This window comes from Camelus ferus, chromosome 1 (assembly GCF_009834535.1).
Source record: "Camelus ferus isolate YT-003-E chromosome 1, BCGSAC_Cfer_1.0, whole genome shotgun sequence".
Classification (NCBI taxonomy): domain Eukaryota; kingdom Metazoa; phylum Chordata; class Mammalia; order Artiodactyla; family Camelidae; genus Camelus; species Camelus ferus.
Window position 1 is genome coordinate 110,566,098 of NC_045696.1, and position 22,661 is coordinate 110,588,758.

General features: G+C 38.6%; 1 protein-coding gene across 3 annotated transcripts in view; it reads left to right on the forward strand.

Annotated features, from left to right (window-relative positions):
- ACAD11 (acyl-CoA dehydrogenase family member 11) overlaps window positions 1-22,230 on the forward strand; it is an 82,037-nt gene extending 59,807 nt beyond the window's left edge. The window contains exons 14-20 of one of the 3 annotated variants that reach the window (XM_032488263.1): window positions 6,372-6,438; window positions 7,076-7,161; window positions 8,980-9,051; window positions 10,081-10,151; window positions 18,388-18,504; window positions 19,318-19,427; window positions 20,410-22,230. In XM_032488263.1, coding sequence (XP_032344154.1) covers window positions 6,372-6,438; window positions 7,076-7,161; window positions 8,980-9,051; window positions 10,081-10,151; window positions 18,388-18,504; window positions 19,318-19,427; window positions 20,410-20,524 — 638 coding nt within the window. In that variant the 3' untranslated portion in view covers window positions 20,525-22,230. Of the gene's footprint in view, window positions 1-6,371; window positions 6,439-7,075; window positions 7,162-8,979; window positions 9,052-10,080; window positions 10,236-18,387; window positions 18,505-19,317; window positions 19,428-20,409 lie in introns of all 3 variants that reach the window. The other 2 variants (XM_032488255.1, XM_032488274.1) reach the window with 2 other exon arrangements.
- The last annotated feature ends 431 nt before the right edge of the window (window positions 22,231-22,661 follow it).

Sequence of the window (22,661 nt, forward strand, 5' to 3'; positions counted from 1 at the left end):
TTTTGTAGCTGAGTCAAAATTTGGAAGATGAGACAGACACAAGGTGAGTTTTCTATTTTAAGGCTCTGGCCTGAGGACATAGTGTGGTGTGAGAATGCTGAAGCTTCTCTAGATAACTCAGGTCCTTGTGTCCTAAGGAACAGTATCTGGAGCAGCCATCAGTCCTGGAAAATGACAGAGTAAGATGGGATTCCAGCAGAGGAGAAGACCAGAAAAGAGGAGCTCTGTTTCATGTATAAACTTTGCCCAAGTCTCTGGCTGACTCTTTAACCAAAGTGATTCCCAGGGCAGATTCCAAGTACCTTGCAGCTAAATTAAAAGAGCTAAACTGAATTTGACCTCCCACCCACCTTAATTAAGACAGACTCTACAGTTTGACTCTATGTAAGTTAATTTTCTGATAAAACAAAAACATCAACACTCTTTGGAGAGATACAAAAGAATCCAGAATCCTCAAAGCAAAAGAATCATAATGTCTAGAATACAATCTTAAATTGCTCACCAGGTGAAGAACCAGGAAAACATGACCCACTTTCAAGGGAAAAGCCCAACCTCCAAATGACTCAGGTGTTGGAATTATCAGACAAGGACTTAAGATAGCTATTATAAATTTGCTCAGTGAGGGTAAGAAAAATCAAAAGATAGAAAATATCAGAAGATAAATGGAAAACATAAAAAGAACCCATTAGAAATATTGGAATTGAAACATAAAATATCTGAAAAAATTCACAGAATAGTTTTAGTAACATGGAGATGACAGAGAAGAGTTAATAAACTTGAGGATAGACCATTAGGAACTACCCAATATGAAGCAAAGATGTAAAGAAATGAACAGTCTTAGGAAACTATGGAACATATTAAAAGGTCTAAAATGTGTGTAATTGGAGTTCCAGAAGAAGAAGGCAGAGGGAGAGATGGCCATTTAAAAGAAGAACATCTGAATAATGAAATATTATTCAGCACTAAAAAGAAAGGAGCTACCAAGGTATGAAAAGATATGGAAGAACTTTAAATGCATACTATTAAGTGAAAAGGCTGTGATTATGACTATATAACATTCTAGAAAAGGGGAGAAACTCTCTGGAGACAGTAAGATCAGTAGTTGGCAAGGGTTGGGTGTGGAGAGGAATGAGTGGGTGGAACATAGAGGATTTTTAGAGAAGTGAAATATATAATGATGGATACATGTCATTATACATTTGTCCAAACCCATAGAATGTACAACATCAAGAGTGAACTGTACAGAATGGCCATCATTCAGAAGTCCACAAACGATAAATGCTTGAGAGGGTGTGGAGAAAAGGGAACCCTCCTACACTACTGGTGGGAATGTAGTTTGGTTCAGCCATTATGGAAAACAGTATGGAAATTCCTCAAAAAAGTAAAAATAGACTTACCCTATGATCCAGCAATCCCACTCCTGGGCATATATCCAGAGAAAACTCTAATTCAAAAAGATACATGTACCCTAATGTTCATAGCAGCACTATATATGATAGCCAAAGCATGGAAGCAACCTAAATGTCCATTTACAGGATAAAGAAGTTGTGGTATATTTATACAATGGAATACTACTCAGCTATAAAAAAAGAATAAAATAATGCCACTTGCAGCAACATGGATGGATCTGGAGATCATCATTCTAAGTGAAGTAAGCCAGAAAGAGAAAGAAAAGTACCATATGATATCACTCATATGTAGAATCTGAAAAAAGAAAAGGAAGGAGAAAGAGGACACGATGAACTGATCTACAAAAGAAACAGATTTGCAGACATAGTAAATAATCTTACGGTTACCGGGGAAAGGTGGTGGGAAAGGATAAATTTGGGAGTTTGAGATTGCAAACATTAACCACTATATATAAAAATAGATGAAAAAACAAATTTCTTCTGTATAGCACAGGAAACTATATTCAATATCTTGTAATAACCTTTAATGAAAAAGAATATGAAAACAAATATATGTATATATATGCATGACTGGGACATTATGCTGTACACCAGAAATTGACCCATTGTAACTGACTACACTTCAGTTTGAAAAAAGAGTGAACTGTAATATAAACTATAAACTTTGGGTGGTTATGATGTGTCAGTGTAGGTTCATCAGTTGTGAAAAATGTAGCACTCAGATGAGCAATGCTGATAAAGGCTGAGGGTGGTGGGGGTAGGGGGTATTTAGGGAATCTCCGTGCCTTCCCTTCAACTTTGCAGCCAACCTAAAACTGCTCTAAAATAAAATCTTTATGTATATGTATATACATACATACATATATATTGAAGATCGAATTCTAGAAATTCTAAAACTGCCATTTATATTGGTTGATATAAAATAAGTATGTTTAACCTGAATTGAAGGCCTTTGTTATCTAACATAAGAATACATACTGCAGACTCTTCAAGGCATGGTAAAGTGTTCCACTTGGACAACATTACATTTCTCTTGTATTTATGAAAATGCTTGTGTTTTTCTTTTAAAGAAAAATAGGACTCGTTCCTTTTCAGTATAAAAACTTCATTAAATTTTATTTGAAGCAATCGGACTTAGTAATAAGATTATATTGCATAGCAGATAAGGATGGAGAAAATGGTTTTGCTCTTTATTTCATACATAATATGTCATATTTTTCTTACCCCTGGGATAAGACAATAAGTCATATACTTGGGAAGAAATAAACAATTTTACTTAACATATTTGTTTTGTGATTACAATGTGGCATCTGATGGCCAATTTAATGTTGTTCTATTCCAGTTAGTTAGATATATATGGAACTGCAAGTTCTGACACATCCATTGGCTTTTGCGGTGGAGAAAGCAGTCTTATGATTCAAGCTCTGTCAGTTTAAGCTGTTTCCTTATTCTGCTATCAGCCTGGGGATGAACAGAACCACCCATTTTGGGCACACTGCCTACCTCCCCTTCCCCCTCTTTCCCAGACGAAATCTGATTTTAGTGTTTTTATCAGTGTAGGCATTTTCTAAAGCAGAGTGTGCGTGCAGGATTTCTGGAGTTATGTATTTTCATTTAGGAGAAGTGGGGAAATGCCCAACTGTATGCAGGAAGCAACTCCTGCACAGCCCAAAGATTAAATATTCTGATTGAAGTGAGATAAGGAAAGAGAAAAAAACATACTGCAGTTTACTCAGCAAGTCTCTCTCAGTCTCCTCCTAATTGGCATCTACATATTCGTTCACAAGATGGTGGGCAGGTTTTTAAAAGTAGTAGTTATTATTACTATTCAATTAGAAATGGCAACCAATCTGAAAATATCTGAGAGCATAACTTGTTCCCATCCCCTCACACCGCAGCACCAGACCCTGGATAAAACTCTTCTAACAGTTTCTGGTTTTAGTTCTCTGATTTCTGTTACAGTTTTAAGTAAAATGCTTTTTTCTCTCTCCCAGTTTATTCATTTTAGACACTACCCATTGACTCTCTAATTTGGAAAAGAACAGTTTCCCTCATTTGTATTAAAACTCTCTGCCTTTTCATAATGTAGATATTTATTTTATTTCAATTTTTGATTGATTACTTTTTAAACTTTTAGATGATGTCTCTAAATCTCTCCTCTGCATCCTCACTTGACAGAATCTCTTCAAGCTCCACTTCATAACATAAAGACCTATGAGTGCTCTTACCCCTTTCTCTACCTTTTGTTCCTCCCTTCCGTATTGCACCTTGCGTCAACCACAGTTTAAGCTTTTACATTGTCAAAATTAGTAGCATTTATTTCTATCTTGCAACCATAATCATGGTTGACCACAGGATGACTCTAAACTTTGAAAACCAATACTTCCTTTATAGGACTATGTAAATACTGTTCAGTGCTGGTCTGAGTAGTGTGTTAGGTAGATTCCATGTCTTTCTCTGACTGATTGAATGTACTGTCACCTTGGCCGTTGTAAGAAGAGTGTTTCTAAGCATCAACATCAATTAAGATAGATTTACACTCTATGTATTACTTAAATTCACGCCATACTGTAGTTTCTTTTATATTTGGACCATGGTTCATTTGCACATTTACAAATTATTTTCCTGGAGTTTCTAACTGCCATTTTTCTTTCATTGCATCATTTACTTTGATCATGTTATATTTCTTCCCCTTTACCCATACACACACACCTTTAAACTGTACCTGTAATTCTGCTGAGTTTTTTCTTTTCTGGAGCTCTCTCTCGGAGAGTTCCAGTTTGTTTATTTTGATCAGTCACTCTCTTCAGTGCTGCAGACTCACATACTACAGCTCTTTGGTTTTCTGTTTAGACTTAAGGGAAAAGGAAGGGTAGCTGGTTGAGATTTTCTCTGTTTTTAACGGGGCTTTTTTTTTCCAGCCATGTTTCTCTTCTGAATAGGAATTCTGTAAGGAAACTTTTGGTGAAGCAGGGCTGGAACTCAGAGTCTGCTGACGGGAAGCTAGCTTTCAGGCTACAGATTCTGAGTCTCCGAGTGACTTTATTCAGTTTTCTTTTAACACACTATATACTTTCCTCTTTCAGGCTAAGTATCAGATCCCTGCCTGTGAGAGTGCCACCTGTTTCATTTGCCCCCTTATAAATATTGGATTGAGCCCCCTTTTGTAGCCTCACTTCCACATAGACTGAAAACAGTACAGTTTAAAGTGGACCCCTTCTCTTTACCCTCGCTTCTCTTTCTTTACTTCTGCTCACTCTGGTCTCTGTTCCTCAGCCAATCGCCTTTCTTCTAGCACTGCTTCCTTACTGTGTCCTCTTCCCAGGCCCCTGTCAGTCTGCAGAATTAAGGCATCTCTTCCCTCCGGGCCCTGCCCTCCTTGACTCCTCACGTTCACTGTTATGTGCGCTGTTTCCAGACATTTCAGTGTACCACCCACACCACCCAAATTTCTTCTTTATCTCTGTCACACATTTAGGTCTCCCAGGAATACTCTTTGACTAGTTTTACAGCTCAACAATTTCCAACTCATGGCCAGGCTTGCTCCACCCCTACTCCCATTCCCTCCTCTCCCCATATTACTTTGAAATAAATCCCAGACATCACATTATTTCCTTCACAAACACTTCAGTGTATATCTCAGTGAGGGCTCTTTAATACCGTTAGCACACCTAAAACTACTTAATGTCATTACATAGCCAGTAACTATTCACATTTCTAATTGTTTCATAATTGTCATTAATGCTTTTTATTTAATTGAATTAGGATCCAGATAAGGTCTAAAAATTGCTGCCGGTTGATATTTTTTTTAAATCTCTTTTCATCTATAAGCTCCCTGTCTTTTTTTTTCTTTTTATTGCAATTTAATTGTTGAAGAAACTGGATTATTTGTCTTGTAGATTTCCCATATTCTGGATTTCACGGATCACATCCCTGCAGGGTCCTTTAATATGTCCCATGGAGTTTATCCTTTTAAGTCCTAGGATTTTATGGTGTTACTCTACTATTTGACATAATTGCTAACATTTCTCATTTAATCTTCGTATGATTTCAAGTCTCCTGAAACCACTTTTTACAAGAAGTTAGGAAAAAAATAATCTGATGATTTAAGACTTTGTACATGTGTTTAACTTAGTTTGATCCAGCTGTTTGTGGTTTTAGACGCAGTAAAGCGGTTAAATGGTAGTTTCCCTGAGGAATGAAGTGCTTAGACTGGTGAAAATGAAACGTACTTTTTGCAAGAAGGCCCCTTTGGGGAATTACCATAGACCTTAAACTGCAATAAAGTAAAAGTTTACATTAAAATGAGAATAATTTTATATTTTCAAATTTCTAACCCTTAATAAATCAATAAATGAGAACCGAGGCTTACTGAGGGTGGAATCCGAGCCTCATGTATGTAGACAGCCAAGTAAATCATCTTCAGCTGTTCCGTCGCATCGCTAGGGCAAGTGAGGGGGTCTGGGAGAGGTACTGGATCCTCAGACTCACCCTCACCCCATGCCACGGTTGGAGAAATTAGGTCTTTCTCAGCCGCTGGTTTTAAATACTTTAAATATGAGTTATATATACTTCTTGTCCATATGTCAGAAAATATGAGATCTAAACAGAAGGAAATACGCTAGCAGTTCACCACCTTTCGAGCATGCTGACATCTGAAATGGTATGAGTGGAGAGCTGTCCTTCTGTCTTAGGGCCGCAGCTGTGTCACTGCTTCTTCGACTTCTGGTTATTTTGGGGCAGCAGCTCTCACTGAGGGAGTCCGTTCTTGGCCTTGGCTAGTCATTTTTCTTGGATGATTCACAGTTTTATACATAGCATTATTTTTAATGAATCAAGGGTTTTCTTTCTATTTGTTTTTTGCCAGGGATAAACTTGGAAGGATGAGAACTTTTAGGGTGAAATTTCAGACTAAAAATTTCCTTCTATGATATATTCTTCTCCTCTTCTCCCTGGTTTTAGGAGCTGGGAATCCAAAGTGCAAAGTTGCAATTGTTATGGGAAGAACTAACAATGTCTTGGCAGCCAGGTAATATAGCAATAGTGATTGAGAAATCTGTGGAGGAATAAGAGTCGGTCTTTCTCGCTATCCACTTCATTTACTTAAAATATACCATTCGGGCGTACAAATCATAATAGTATAAAATATGAGGTTAAATGTGACATATAGGTATTTTACAATTATTTTGCTAAAACATATATTTAGGAATAACATTTTAGGGGGTGCTGCTGCACATTCTTCACTGTGGAATTTCCTGTGTTAAAAAGTGTTGCTGAATCCTCAAAGCTGTTTGGATCAGATTACAAGACCTATAAAATTTTTCAGAACTGTCTGTAAGTAATTAAGGGATTAGACGTTTAGATCCAAGGCAGTAGGCTTGAAATCTTTGATATTGCGTTATCAGTTCCCAGTTACGACTGCTGGGCAACGAGGAGCCTCAGTCAAACTATCTTTCACATATTTTCAAATCATGGTTATTGTTCAGATCACAGCCTGCATCGGAATGTACTTGATGTGTGTCTTTTACACAGTTCCCATTCCGGACATCATTGCTCCCATGATTACATGATAACCATGAAAAAATGACAGTTGTGACTCCACCGAACATGTGTTTTATTTTTCCACTTAGCAAACTTTTCCTAACATTTGGGTTTCTCTTGACCAGACACAGACAACACAGCATGATTCTTGTTCCTATCAACACACCTGGAGTAGAAGTCATAAGGCCTTTGTCAGTTTTTGGCTACCTGGGTAAGTACTCAATCAGCACGTCTGTCCACTGGCAAGCAGGAAGACTAGAATATGCTGTAACCCTGAAGAGAATGGATAGCATTTTAATGTATGAAATGTGCTCTTAGAAATCCTTTGGCTCGTAATATAAATGTCAGGGGTTCAGAACAGAATAAATAAAAAGGGAGGTGGTACAGCATTCTACCACGTTTTGTCCGCTTTTGGAAAAGGGCCGATTGGTATTCAAGGAACAGCAACTCTGCCTGCCAGTCTTCTCTCCATTACCCAGGGGGATGGATTAATGAAATAGACATGGAAAAAGTAAATCTAGGTAATCCAAAATAACATTCATTTTTGTTTTCAAGTTTAGCTTCCTTAATCAACCTACAAGAACTGTTAATAAGCAATGGGATTTGACTGATTCAGATACAAAGCTTTTAATTCCTTTGGTCCTTGGGTGGAGTTTTAAGAAGCAAGGATACTTTTGCTCAGGCTCATGTTCATTGTTTCTTTGCTACTCACCCAGCAAGTATTTATTGAATGCTGAGCACTGTTCTAGGAGCTTAGAATATGTTAGTGAACACAACAGGCCAAGATCTCTGCCCTTGTGGAGCTTACACGCAGAGTGGGGAGTGGCAGGGAGATGGGCACTAAATAAAAACACATAAATAAGAAGTTACATGGCTGTTAGCAGGTGACAAATGCTATGAAGAAGTTGACTGAACTTCAGGTTTGTGGTGACCTTGGCTTTCTCTTTACTATTGAATATGGCTAATGTAAATGTTCAAGGAGTGGACACAGGACCTGTTTTACGGCGCATGTGGCATCCCCTTCTGTGGGCTGCAGCTGGAGAGCGCACCCACAGGCCAAGTGTGTCGGCAAGATGGGGATGAACCAGCCCCTGGAGCAAATTGTTCATGGGACGTTGTCGGATTGCAGAGCAACAGCCTGAAAACCACCAAAATGGGTTTATAATACTGGTTGGCTGCCCTCCATACCCTCCATTTAGAGCCTGTGTTTGAAATTCCAGTTATGACAATTTCACCAGCACCTCTCCAGCTCCCCGTGCTCAAGGCCAAAAGAAACAGCGTGGACAAGGCTGATTATTAATGTCTATTCTGACAGGAAAAGGGTGTGGAATTAGCATGAGATTATCTCAAGAACTTGGCAGGGAGGAAGGATGATATAAAGACACGGTTGTGAGTATGTTCCCAGTCTCAGTCACATGTCAGCATTTTCAAGAGGCAAACACAGCAAATAAGCCTAGACTGGGAGCAAACACACCTGAAGGTCCAGCCCCTGCTCTGTCTCTCATGCCGAGCCTGTTCCTGTCTCTATGAGCAGGTTCTTCGCATCTTTGGGCATTGATTTCCACAGTGATAAAATAAGAAACTTGAACTACATTTCTTATTTTCAATTTTTGAACCATTAAAACCCTTTTTTTCCTAAGCAAAATTTTCTTTGGAAGCCCATATGTAAAAAATGTCAAAGAAGCAACAATAATAATAAAAAAATAATCTGATTGGACCATGGAGCCATCTTCCTTTTTCATAGCTCTAGAACTTCAAAGAATGAGTTAAAACAAAGAAATAAACAAACAAAAAACACTTTGGATGAAATAATATCTAAAATCTCTTAAAATTTCTAGAACAGTTAATGTGTTTTCTGGGCTGCACGGTGCTGGGGGTTCAGGGCTCAGGTCTACCTAGGAATGTCTGTGACATATGAGGCCTTTAAACTCCACTTTCCTTGAGTAATTATATTTCATTAGATTAATTATTTGTGATTATTTTTTGGTAGCTCATTTTGCTCTTTAACATTTTATTTTCTGTTTCATAGATAATTTCCACGGAGGACATTTTGAGATCCATTTTAATCAAGTGCGAGTTCCGGCCACCAATTTAATACTAGGTGAGATAAGTTTGGAAAAATGATTCTTTGTTGTGTTTTAAAATATTTTCAGGTTTAAATATGGAAAGGATATGAAGTCTCCCATAATTTAAATACTTTCCCCTCTTATTTAGTCCGGTTATAAGGGAAATTTTTTTTTCTTTGGTGGATTTTCTACAAAATAATAACGTTTTATTTAAGTGTTTGATGTGGTTTTGTGTATCACATCAATTGAAAACACAGCTAAATACAAAAATTACACAATTCAGACAACCAACTTTTTCCTACAACATGATCTTCTGACTACTTGTGTTAATAAAGCTCAGTACTTTCTGAATTCAAGTCTTTTATACACATTAGAAGCATAAATAACTTTAAACACTGTATGCCTGGAATGACTCCATCCTCTTGCTTGTTGGACTCCTACCCAGCCTTCAGAGAACATCTCCGACGGCCCCTTTCAGGAAGGTTCGTGTGTTCCTCATCCCATCCATTCAACAAGCCCCAGATGCCGCCAGGCACACTGGTGAACAGACAGCCTCTCCCTTTTGCCTTGTCCTTCTCCATGTGCCTTATCCCTTGCATCCCTTGCCCCCTCTTCTAGTTCTGAACTCCTGGTGTAGGGACTGTATCTTGTCTACCTTTGTAACCATTGTAGCACTTACAGAGTAACTTATGCAGAGTAGGTACTTGGCCCTAAATTTGATTCAATGATGGCGGTTTAAAAAAAAATAGAAATCAAAAGTTCTAAAGAGGAGGCTGTAGCTCAGTGGCAGAGTGCATGCCTAGTGTGCACGAGGTCCTGGGTTCAATCCCCAGTACTTCCATCAAAAAAAGTAAATAAATAAACCTAATTACCTCCCCCCTCAAAAAAAAAACTTTTTTTTTAAAGTTCTATAATATATGATAACCCTTATTACAGAACTGACTTTTTTCCTACCCAGAATGCCATTTTTTATTGAGGGCAGCTCATCCTTTTCTCAGGATTTTGTGTAAATAACAAAAGAAATGGGCTGTGACCACTTTTGCATTCTCCTTTCTTCCTCTCAGGTGAAGGTCGGGGATTTGAAATTGCCCAAGGCCGTCTTGGGCCTGGCAGGATCCACCACTGCATGAGAACAGTAGGTTTGGCTGAACGCGTTTTGCAGATCATGTGTGAACGGGCAAAGCAAAGGGTGGCCTTTAAGAAGCAGCTGTATTCACATGTAAGGACAATGACTCACTTGAATTTATTGTAGCCCAATGCACTACTCCAACCTTGAACCAGAACAGCAAAGGAAATGTCTCTTGGTTGCGAGAGATTTCCTTTGCATAAACAAGATGATTCTTTTCCACAAAGTGTATTTATATCTGTATTTAATTATAGTCTGATGAGAGAGAGTTATCTCTGAGAAAGATTAAATAACTCCTAAAGAGCTTCAACACCTCAGCACAGAATGTGGACAATTCCTGCGACTTCCTCAGACTCCTGTTCTGCAGGGAACCTGGTCTGATGGCGCTCTCTGTGCACCTGAGAGGGCTGTCGTAAGTAGGAAGGAAGCCTGGCCCTTGGGCTTTCTGGAAGGAATTAGGACAGATAAGTGTAAAGATAAAGGAAAGTAGCCTAAAACTCAGTAAAAGGAGAGCGATCTAAAACGGAATGGACTGTTTCAGAAAGAAGTGAGCGCCCTGTCACTGGCCAAATACAAGTAGAAATGGGACCAACATTTGGTGGGATGTTTATGATTTTTTTTTTTTTGAATTCTCATCTCTCAATTATGTACTGCTGAGTCTTTTGTTTACAAAGCACAGTAGACAATAGAGTTACAACCGGGCAGTATAATCCAAATTAGAGAATACTTATCAAGAAGGAAAAGAAGCTGTCATTTCAGACTTCCTTGCTTACAAGAAATGTTGAAAGGAGCTTTCGAGCTGAAATGGAAAACTTTTTCAGAGATGTGAGATATCCAAATCATGCCCCACAAGACCCTTCTAACTTTCAAGAAGGCAAGAAAAACTATTATTAAACATTTAGTACTCATGACTGCTAACATGTAGTGTTAGGTCAAACTCATGGGGATAAAATTGTACTTGTGTTTGCCGGACGTGTACATTTTAAGTACATTGGTCCCTTTGTAAAGTACATTTGTGACACTTACAAAATTTTGCAGTACATTTTCTACCGTGAATTCGTATAGGCCATGCTTGCTTTTTGTGAAATATTATTCAGCATATCTATGATTTAGTTGTAACAATGATTTCATGGAAAGACACAGCCTGCTTTATGGCAATCGCCTAGGAATAATTTGTGGGGAGCCCCATTAGTAAACGATGAGGGCAAGGCTTCAGCTGTTTGATGGACACCATGGGAGGAGGTGAGAAGGTGCAGATTTCCTAGGGCCATGGATGCCACTCGGCGCTGCTGCTGGAGTAGGAGCTATAGAGTTGCCCATGGCATCAGCTGTCACTTCTTACTCTTTTCTCTTTTCAAGGTTGCCATCCAAACCCTGGAGCAGGGTGAAGGGAGGACACCAAAGGCATCCTGAACACACAGAAGCACTCTGCTCATGTGCTGCTTTCACAAGAGATTTTTTAATGCTCTGCTAGAGGGCAGTTTCTCTCCTGCTTTTTAAAGTTAATGTATCAAGCAGAACAAGCCTGGGCTTAACTCTGCCTCCCTTCACTGGAAACCTGCTGCATTTGGCACGAGGGGAATGATCTGGCAAAAGCAAAAGAGATGTGTGAGCATGTTGTAAACAAAGATTGGGGCCAGCTGTTTTTTTTCTTTTTCAGTTTGTGAAAGTAACATTCCATTCTCCTGAAACTGGAGACCTCTTCTAGCTGCCTTCTAATTTATTCCAGGCACTAAAGCAAAAAGTTCTTTATCCAAGTTCTGTCTTAATAAATAAATCTGGCAACTCCTTAGAGCACCCACTTAATGCTTTTCAGCAAATCTAGGGTCCTTAGAGACCCAGCTGAGAACATTTTCTTTTATTCTAAAGCTAAGAAGTAAATATATACGGGGTCTGTTCATGAAGTTATAATCACCCCATTTTACAACCATCAAAAAGACAGACTGCTGGCAACTTGCTTGACATTAACAAGTTTGAGCCTTGTTTCAACCTCTAGGGCAGTGCCATTCAGTAGACATATATTGTGAGCCACAAATGTAATTTAAATTTTTCTAGTAGCTACGTTTTTTAAAAGTAAAAAGAAATGGATTTCAATAATGTATCTTCTTTAACCCAATATATCTGAAATGTTATTTCAGTATGAAATCAATATAAAAATATTAGTAGTAAGGTTTTTTACATTCTTTTAAAATACTGATTCTTCTCAACTGGGTGTATGTCTCACACTTACAGTACATCTCAGTTCAGAGTAGGCATAGTTCACATTTCGTGTAGTTAGTGGCTATCATATTGCGCATCACTGTGAAAGGGAAACTGATCAAATAGTCACTGTTGAGGAAATACACCGCAGCAAACTTGGCCAAACATAAGAATGGCTGTGGGCAGCTAATGTGGCTCAAATTGGAGCACTATGATTATCTGCTTATCAGTCTTAACAAATATTAATCTCCATCATAAACATCAGTTCTATGTTTAGAATTGGGAACTGAAAAAAAAAACCTACTACAGCCAACTGGAAGCATTTGTTACGTTTCCCGGGTTTCAGTGTGAATTCTGAGTGCTTGGTTGCTGGTAGGGTTTCGTCTTCATGGTTTTCCACTTACCTCCCTGCTTCTCTTCCAAGTTCTGACCAGTGGAGGAAACTCAGAGCATGTTCCCTAAGCCAAATGAAAAGCAAGTACTAATGTTTAATGTTTTTGAGATCACGGTAGATTCACGTGCAGATGTAAGAAATAATATAGAGAGATCCTTTGTACCTTTGACCCAGTTTCCCCCAATGGTAACATCTTGCCAAACTGTAATAGGTTATTGGAACCGGGATATTGTCATCAATACAGTCAAGGTACAGAGCATTTCCATCACCATGAAGAGCCCTCACGTTGTCCTTTTAAAGCCACACTCAATTTGCTCTCACCCGCCTCCTCACCAACCCCTGGCAGCTACTGATCTGTTCATTTTTCTAGTTTTGTCATTTCAAGAATGGAATCATACAGCATGTGAACTTTGGGGACTGGTTTTTTTCACTCAGCACAACTCTTTGGAGAGTCATCCAGTTTATGTGCATCAGTAGTTTTTTTGTTTTTAGCTGTTCACCTGTTGAGGGATATGCCGGTTGTTTCCAGTTTTGAGCTGCTACCAGTTAAACTGCTATAAACATTCAAGTATAGGGTTTTGCATCAATGTAAGTCTTTATTTCTCTGGAATAAATGCCCAAGAAAGCAGTCGCTGGGTCGTATGGTAGTTGCGTGTTTAGTTTCTTAAGAAACCACCACCCTCTTTTGCAGAAGGGCTGTGCCGGTTTTCGTCCTCACCAGCTGTATGTGAGTGATCCAGTTTCTTAGGGGACGTTAAGCATGATGTTAGCTGTAGGTTTTTTATAGGTGCTCTTTGTTGAGTTCCCCCTCTACACCCAGTTTTCTGAGAGTTTTTTGTCTTGAATGAAATTATTTTCTCTGCATTAATTTGTATGACCATGTGATTTTTCTTCAGCTTGTTAATATGGTAGAGTACATTGATGGATTTTCCACACTAAACTAGCTTTGTATCCTTGGAACAAACCCTACTTTGTCATTATGTATAATTCTCTTTATAGATTGCTGAATTCTATTTGCTAATATTTTGTTAAGGATTTTTACACGTATATTCATCAGGGATATTGTTCAGTAGTGTTCGTTTCTGTACTGTTTTTATCTGGTTTTAGTAGCAGGATAATACCATCTTTACAAAATGGTTTGGGAAGTGTTGCCACCTCTTGTACTTTCTCAAAGAGATTGTCTAGATTTGTGTTACTTCTTCTTTAAACATTTGATAGAGTTCTCTAGTGAAACCATTTGGGCCTGGAAATTTGGGATGGGGGTAATTTTTAATCTAAAATTCAGTTTCCTTAATAGTTATAGGGCTATTCACATTATTTTATATTGAATGAGTTGAGGTAGTTTGTGTTTTTTGAGGAAGTGGTCTATTTTGTCTAAGCTGTCAACTTTGTGTGCTTAGAATTGTTCACAGCATTCTTCTATTTTCCTGTTGATGTCTGCAGGGTCTTCAGTGACATCCCGTTTCATTCCTGAAATTGGTTATTTGTGCCTTCCTTTTCCTTTGTCAGTCTTTTTAGAGGTCTATCAATTTTATTGGTCTCTTCAAAGAACATACATTAATCATTAATATATAAAATTATACAATACAATGACTTAACAGTAACAGGATCTTTGCTTCACTGATTTTCTCTATTTTTCTATTTTCAATGTTACTGATTTCTACTCTGTCATACCTTTCTTTTTGCATTCTTCAGACTTATTTTTTTTCTTTTTTCTAGGTTCTTGGCATGGTAGCATGGATTATTGATTTGAGATTTTCCCCTTTTCTGATCTATGCATTTCATGCTGTAAATTTTCCTCTCAGCACTACTTTACCTGTGTTCCACAAATTTTTATATATCATATTTTCATGTTCATTCCATTCAGTGTATTTTTCAATTCCCCTTTGGATTCCTCTTTGATCCATGGAAATGGGTCACTTGGAATTGTGTTACTTACTTTCCAAGTGTTTGGAGGTTTTCCTGCTGTTTTTGATCCCATTGTGGGCACATACCAGTCCTTCTCAAACTCTTCCAGAAGGCTGAAAAGGAGGGAATACTCCCAAACTCATTCTATGAAGCCACCATCACCCTGATACCAAAACCAGGCAAAGACACTACCAAAAAAGAGAATTATAGGCCAATATCACTGATGAACATAGATGCCAAAATCCTCACCAAAATATTAGCAAATAAAATCCAACAACACATAAAAAAGATTATACATCATGACCAAGTGGGGTTCATCCCAGGGGCACAAGGGTGGTTCAACATACGCAAATCAATCAGTGTAATACATCACATCAACAAGGGAAAGGACAAAAACCACATGATCATCTCAATAGACGCATTTGATAAAATTCAACACCCATTTATGATAAAAACTCTCGCCAAAGTGGGTATAGAGGGAACATGTCTCAACATCATAAAAGCTATATATGAAAAACCAACAGCCAGCATAGTACTCAACGGTGAAAAACTCAAAAGCTTCCCACTAAAATCTGGGACAAGACAAGGCTGCCCACTATCACCACTCCTATTCAACATAGTCTTGGAAGTCCTAGCCACAGCAATCAGGCAAGAGAGAGAATAAAAGGGATCCAAATTGGAAAAGAACACGTAAAAGTGTCACTATATGCTGATGACATGTTACTATATATAGAAGACACTAAAAGGTCCACACAGAAACTACTAGGGCTGATTGAAGAATTCAGCAAGGTAGCAGGTTACAAGATTAACGTTCACAGAACAAACTGTTTTATTTCACTTCTTAAAGCTTGTTGCAATTGGCTCTATGGACTAGGATGTGGTTTATCTTATTGTATGTTTTGTGGATACTTGGAAAGAATGCGTACTCTGCGTTGTTGGGTGGAGTGTTCTGTAAATGTCTCTTAGATCCTGTTGGTTAATGGTATTGTTAAGTTCCTCTCTGTCTTTGCTAATATCTGTCTAGTTGTTCTGTCAACATTGAGAGAGATGTTGGCATCTTCAACTAGGACTGTTGGATTTGTTTGCTGCTCTTTTCAGTTCTATCAGTTTTTGTTTTACATATTCAGCAGTTCTGTTGTTTGATGCATACATATTTAGAATTGCTGTGACTTCCTGAAAATTTATCGTTTATTACATAATGACCCTCTCTCTCTCTAGTCATTTCCTGTGTTCTGAAGTCTACTTTTATCTGGTATTAATATAGCTATTTATGCTTTCCTTTGATTAATGTTTGCATGATTTTTTTTTCTTTTTTCTTTTTTCTTTTTTGTTTTCAGCCTGCCTACATCATTATATTTGAAGTGAATTTCTTCTAGATGGCATATAGTTTGGTCATGTTTTTTAATCTTTGTCTTTGTAATAATTGAGGTTAGGGCTTATGTCTACCATTTTATGTTTTGTTTTCTGTTTGTTCTGTTTGTAGTTTCTGTTTTCTTTTTCCTACATTCCTTTGGGTTAATTTAACATTTTTAGAATTCCATTTTATCTGTAATGTTTCTGAGTGTATCTCTTTGTATGGCTCTTTTAGTGGTTGCTCTAGATATTGCTTATAAATATATACAATGTATATATAAATATATATATACATACACATATAATATTTATGTAGTTATGTATCTCACTAGTCTACTGGTGTCCTCATTTGACCAGTTTGAGTGAAGTATAAAAACTTTACCTCCCTTTAAATCCCTGTATAATACAATTGTCATGTATTTTCTCTATGTACATTTGGAATGACATCACACAGTGTTACAAGTTTTCCTTCAACCATCAAACATAGGTTAGAAAATTCAAGAGGAAAAGAAAAGCCAATTGTCTGTAGCCATATTTTTTTCTTACTGTGTTCTTTCTTCCTGATTTTCCAAGGTTCCTTTTAACTCTTCTGTTTAGAAAACTTTCTTTAGCCATTCTTTTAGGGTCTACACGTGACAAATTCTCTGTTTTCCCTTATCTAAGAATGTTTTGATTTCTCCTCCTGAGGGAGACCCTTACTTGGCATAGGGTTCTGTGTTGACAATTCTTCTCTTTTAGCCCTTGAGAAAGACCCTGCCACTTCCTCCTGGCATATACACACACATTTTTCCAATAGGTGTCATTCCTCTCTGGCTACTTTCAAGATTTTGTCTTTAGTTTTTAGAAGTTTAACTGTGATGTGCCTTGGCATGGATTTCTTGGGTTTATCCTGCTTTGGATTCACTCAGCCTCTTAAATCTATAGATTATGTCTCTTGCAAAATTTCAGCCATTATTCCGTTGAATAGTTCTTCAGTTCTTTCTCTTCTTCCTGGGCTCTGATGTCATAAATGCTAGATATTTTGTTATAGTTCACAGGTCCCTAATGCTATTCTTTAAAAAAATGTTTCAGTGTGTTTTCTCTGTGTGGTTCAGATTGGGTAGTTTCTTTTGTCCTATCTTCCAGTTCACCGATTTGTTCCTTTGTCCCCTCTATTCTACTCTCAAGCCCACCCACTGAGCTTTTTATTTAAATTATTATATTTTTTCAGTTATAAAATATCCATTTGGTTCTTCTTTATTTCTTCTATTTCTTTGCTAAGAGTTCTGCTAAAATGGCTAAAATTTAGAAATGCTGACTATACCAAGTGCTGATGGTTTGGAGAGCATCTGGAACTCTGATACACTGCTGATGGGAGTGGAAAATGGTGCAGTCACTCTGGAAAAGACTGACAGCTTCTTATAAGTATTTACCTCATGACCTAACAATTCTACTCCTGGTATCTGCTTTAAAAAATGAAAAGATATATTCACACAAAAACCCATATGCAAATGTTTACAGAAGTTCTGTTAATAATCATCAAAAACTGGAAACAACCCACATGTCCTTCAACAGGTGAAGGATAAACAAATTGTGGTAAATCCCTTCAATGGAATACTACACGGTGATAAAAAGGAATGGACAGCTGATACACTGAACAATTTGGATGAAACTCAAAGGCATTATGCTGAGTGAAGGAAGCCAGCCTCTAAAGAATACATGCTAAATGATTACATTTATGTGACATTCTGGAAAAGGCAGCAGCATATTAATTGAGAACCAATCAGTGGTTGCTAGAGCTTAGAGATGGGGCTAAAAGGAGGCAGCATGAGGGAGTTTGGGGGGAGATGAAACTACTCTGTATCCTGATTGTGGTTGTATCAGTCTGCACATGTGTTAAAATTCACAGAATTGTTCACCAAAGAAAATAGTCACTGTTCACTAAGTAAATAATAGTAACGACAGAATAAAGGACTGCTGGACCATCCCCGCACTGAAATGGCTTTATGAATTATCTAGATTGTCACACCTCACTTGTAACCAAGTTTCAGTGGCACTCTGCAGTTAGCATTCAGGAGGGCCAGCTCAAGAGTTTCCTGATAGTAAGACAGTTGCTCAGGTCAGCCATCTTGATTTTAGACATTGGGACATCCAAAATAAATGATTTTTCTGAGCAAATAAAGTTTCTTCCTAAAATCAGCCAGTATTACCTGCAGCATTCCACAGGCATGTGGCTGGCTGGTATATCTCAAACAAGTTAACTCTTCCATTTAAAAATACATAAAGTAAAGCCTGAGAACAGTCCTCAGCATAAAGAATGTTTTCACCAGATGACAAGCCTGTGTCACAAGGGGACTTCAGACACCTGAGCTCATCTTATCCTCGTTTTTCCGGCCCTTTGCTCCCCTGCAGGAGGTGGTGGCTCACTGGATTGCTGAGAGCCGCATTGCCATTGAGGAGATCCGCTTATTGACCCTGAAAGCCGCCCACAGCATCGATACTCTGGGCAGCGCTGGCGCTAAGAAAGAGGTGAGGCCCCTTGGACCATCATCTGCCAAGCCTTCTCCAGTTTTTCCCACTCACTGGACATTTCAGGTCTCATGGTGCCTTGAGGGCACTCAGAAGCTTCCATGTGATTTTTGTTTAAAGTGTGTGTCACTTGCTAGTTTTCCTTTCACTGGGCTGCTGCAGGGAATGATTTTCAGGATGCAGAATGTCTTCAACTTTCTTGAGATGCAGCAATAGGAAGGTAGGGGAATGTTAGACACTATTCAGGCTTGGAATTGTACCCAGTGTGCCATTTTCTGCTAACCTCGTGACCTTGGGCAAAGAATCTAACCTGTCTGCCTGTGGCCTTGGGTTCTAGTGAAGAGCGACCCCAATGATGCAGAGCACTGTGCTGCCACATAGTAAATGTGTCACAAAAGGCACCTCTGGCCCCCTGCCTTCTTATCTTTCTGGCTTATTTAGAATAAGAACACGATCCTTTAATTATAGAAGCAATGCTAAGAGAAAACTGATTAGTGAAGACTTTTGTGATCCCTTAGGCGATGAATGTGAAATCCTGAAATCCTTTTGGAAACAAGGCAAATTGTAAATAAGTGAATAAAATGTGACTTGGAAGAGATCTCTCTTTCCATAAGGTCTGTATTGACTGAAATACGGCCATTAGCTGTATTAGCGGATCTCTGTTGGCTTTCATCAAAGATCCTGTTTCACAAATGATGCATGTGGGAAAGTTCCCCCATTTCATTTCACAAAGCAAATACAGATAATATCAAATTCTGCCACATTGTGAATTATCTAAGAAAGGAACATTCTTTTTATATCTTGCTTATGTAGATTGCAATGATTAAAGTGGCTGCCCCTCGGGCCGTCTGCAAAATTATTGACCGGGCCATCCAAGTGTGTGGCGGTGCGGGTGTTTCCCAGGATTACCCGCTGGCCAACATGTGAGTAGATGTCACTGAATCACCGTCTACATTTGATGGGCTTGGAGTTAAAAATCTACAGGCACCTTGATACTAACTGTTTAAGGAGAAAATAAAGATAGTTTACTTTAAAGCGTAACCGAAGGCTAACTACAGTAATAAAGGTACTTCACTGTAGAGCTTAGTGCCAATAAATAGTTGCTCTTATGATTACAACTGTCATTTCACCCAGTTGTGTTCACCTTTACATGGAGGGGACTCACTGAGGGTCCTGGGCTGTAAATAACTCCCTGACATGGAGGGCGGGCCAGGAGCAGAGCCGGCTAGCGGGAGCCCAGAGCCAGGCTTTACCACCCCCGTGGACTCCGTTAAACCTACTCGGTCTGCACTGTGGTTGCTGGGAGTCAAGAAGGAACACTCTGCATTGCCTGTCACCACTGGGCATGGTGCCACCTTCCCTGTCACCCTGGAGATCAGAGTCTGGTGTCCCATCAACTTTTAACCGTAAGAAAGAACTATGTATATAGTACTACATATTTATAGTGCATAAATGTTATGTATTTACACTTCGCTGCCTGTGGCTCACCTAAGATAACTCTTAGTTCTAGCAACTTCGAGTACTTACAGCACACCAACGTTTAAGCAATAAAGGCTGCACACTAAGCCCACTACGGCAGTCCTTGCTCCCCTGCAGGAGGTGGAGGCTCCCTGGATTGCTGAGAGCCACACTGCCATTCAGGAGATGTGCTGTTGACCCTGAAACGCACTGCTGCAGTTTGCCCGATTGCCCTTTTAAGATTCCACTCCCCAGTGAGGGGCACTTTAAAATAGCATTTCGCAAGCCCTTGGGTTTACTTTCCTTGATTTTCCCTGTGCTCTTTTTCTGATTGCTGCCTTGGCCAGATTCCAAACACGATAGTCTTGGCTTAGAATCAGTGATGATGATAAAGCTTCACGCTCCTCTTTGGGAAGTCCTGCCATCCTGCTCTGTGTGTCCCTCCAGGTATGCCCTAACGCGCACCTTGCGCATAGCAGATGGGCCCGACGAAGTCCACCTCTCGGCAGTGGCAAAGATGGAGCTGCGGGACCAAAGCAAAAGCCTGAGGGCCAAGGTGTAGGGAGGGACACGGCCTCCCTTCACACACGCTTCATCGGAGCCAGCGTTTGACTCTCACTCTGCTTTTGCAGCAGATTGACCACAGGATTAATGACTCACTTTGGTAAAGATATGATCCTCTCTTTTAATCAGTGGGCTTTATCATTTCAAGGGTCACGCAGGTTTAAGTGAAACAAGAAATTCTGTAGCTGTTGTCATTCTGTCAGTACCTAAGTTGTGCAGCATTTATTGCTTAAACGTTCTGCTGGTAAAGAGATCATGAAGTAAATTGGGGCATTCAGGCATAAAAATATATTTTTTTTAATTTTGACATTCAGGAATTGTTTCATTAAATAAATATTCAAGGAATAATGAATCACTATTTTGTAAAGAATATAGTGGGATATCCTTTTTAACACTGGTTTCAGGGGATGGTTTAACACTTTGTGGTAATGTTTGCCCTGCAGAAGAATGCACAACCGACTGGGTCATTTTAGAATTTGCGTCATTTTAAACCACTTCATAATCCACCAAGCAGCATTTATACATACATAAAATCTGAATGCAGTTTAAAGTTTACTGGAAGACGTGGCATCTTGCGAGAAAATATAATTAAGAAAAAATGTAACTGTGTATAAAGTGATGAGAACAGTGGAAAGTTTAACCTACAAAAACGTTATATACTTTTAAGAAGAGATTCAAGTCAGTCTGCTCTGAACACCATTCTGCTCACAGCACCACCCGAAGCCAACAGCCTTGTGGTGCTTTGAGTTACCACTGCTGGGCCATGTGTGAGTCCTGAGGACCTAAATCGTGGCCAGCACAACCAGGAACTGAATTTTTAATTTTCTTAAATTGTACTTAATTTAAACACAGATTCTCAACTCAGTTACTGGAAAACTTTTAAGTATGTTTGGACTAACTTGGGTATGTGAATCATCTTTTGCAAATGTAAATTTTATGAAATCTAAATGCAGAGCAAGTTTTTTGAATGAAAACCTAGCATCCAAATTAAGAAAGTGTAAAATGCACACCAGATTTTGAAGACTTAGTATGAAAAAAAGGTTAAATGTCTCATTAATACTTTTTTAATATTGATTACGTGTTGAAATGGTATTATTTTGGATATACTGAATTAAATAAATTATCATTTAACTTAATTTTACTTGTTTCTTGTTACCTTTTTAGTTTGTGTGGATGCCATTGGAATAGTAACACACAAATTTTTTAAATTTTCAAGTGAAAATATTTTGATTTCAAAAAACTTTCAAACTCTTATTAGAAAGCATACACATCACATGGATTTGCTGATGTGCAGAGCTGATTTCAGTCATAACTTAAATGTCTTCTTGGAGTGGGGGTGGGGAGCAGGCCTTCGACGAAGACCTGCGTTCCGATTCCTTGGGTGCCTTGTGGGCGTCTTAAACATTTGCCTTTGAATCTTAACGTCGCTGCACCTCGTATTTCTTTCTCAACGTTGGAATTAACTTTTAAACTTAGAGGACCCTTATCTACTGAGGGCTTGTGTAGGAATCACCGAAGCCATATAGAGGCACTTTGATATTTGTGAACCACAATAAAGTATTATATGGCATCTTTATTTAAAGTGGATAAAATCTTATAACCCAAGCTATTCAACTTTATTACTAGTTTTATAAGTTGTGACTGAGAAGAAATCAGAATTGTTTCTGAAGAATTTGAATTAAAAGTTACATCTGGTAGTTGTAATTTTGTGATAACTTTTTCTTCTTTGAAGAAAACTGGCTAAATTTGTGCCTAACTTGTTTCAGTTGATTTATTTTTATCATGTATGTAGTCAAGCCTGAGGCAAGTCCCCCCATGCAATATTCACCTCTCTCCCTTACCCTTGATTTATTCAGATTAAAATAATGGTAAAAAAGAATAATAAAGGTTATTTTGAAAGGGAAAATTCCAATCTCCCAAGGATGAAGTGAGATCAAGGGACCTTTGCCTCAGGCACAGTGAGTGAGTGGCTGGCTGGAAACGTTGGGAGTGTCAGGGCCATTTCTGAGGTCTCCTCAGGCTGTCACTGGGAGCCACTAAGGGTCACTAGGCATCACTCAGGGTCACCAGACATTTTAACCCACACGGGTTGAAAATGAGAAGTGGCCCTATAGAGTAACTTCACGGCAGGAAGG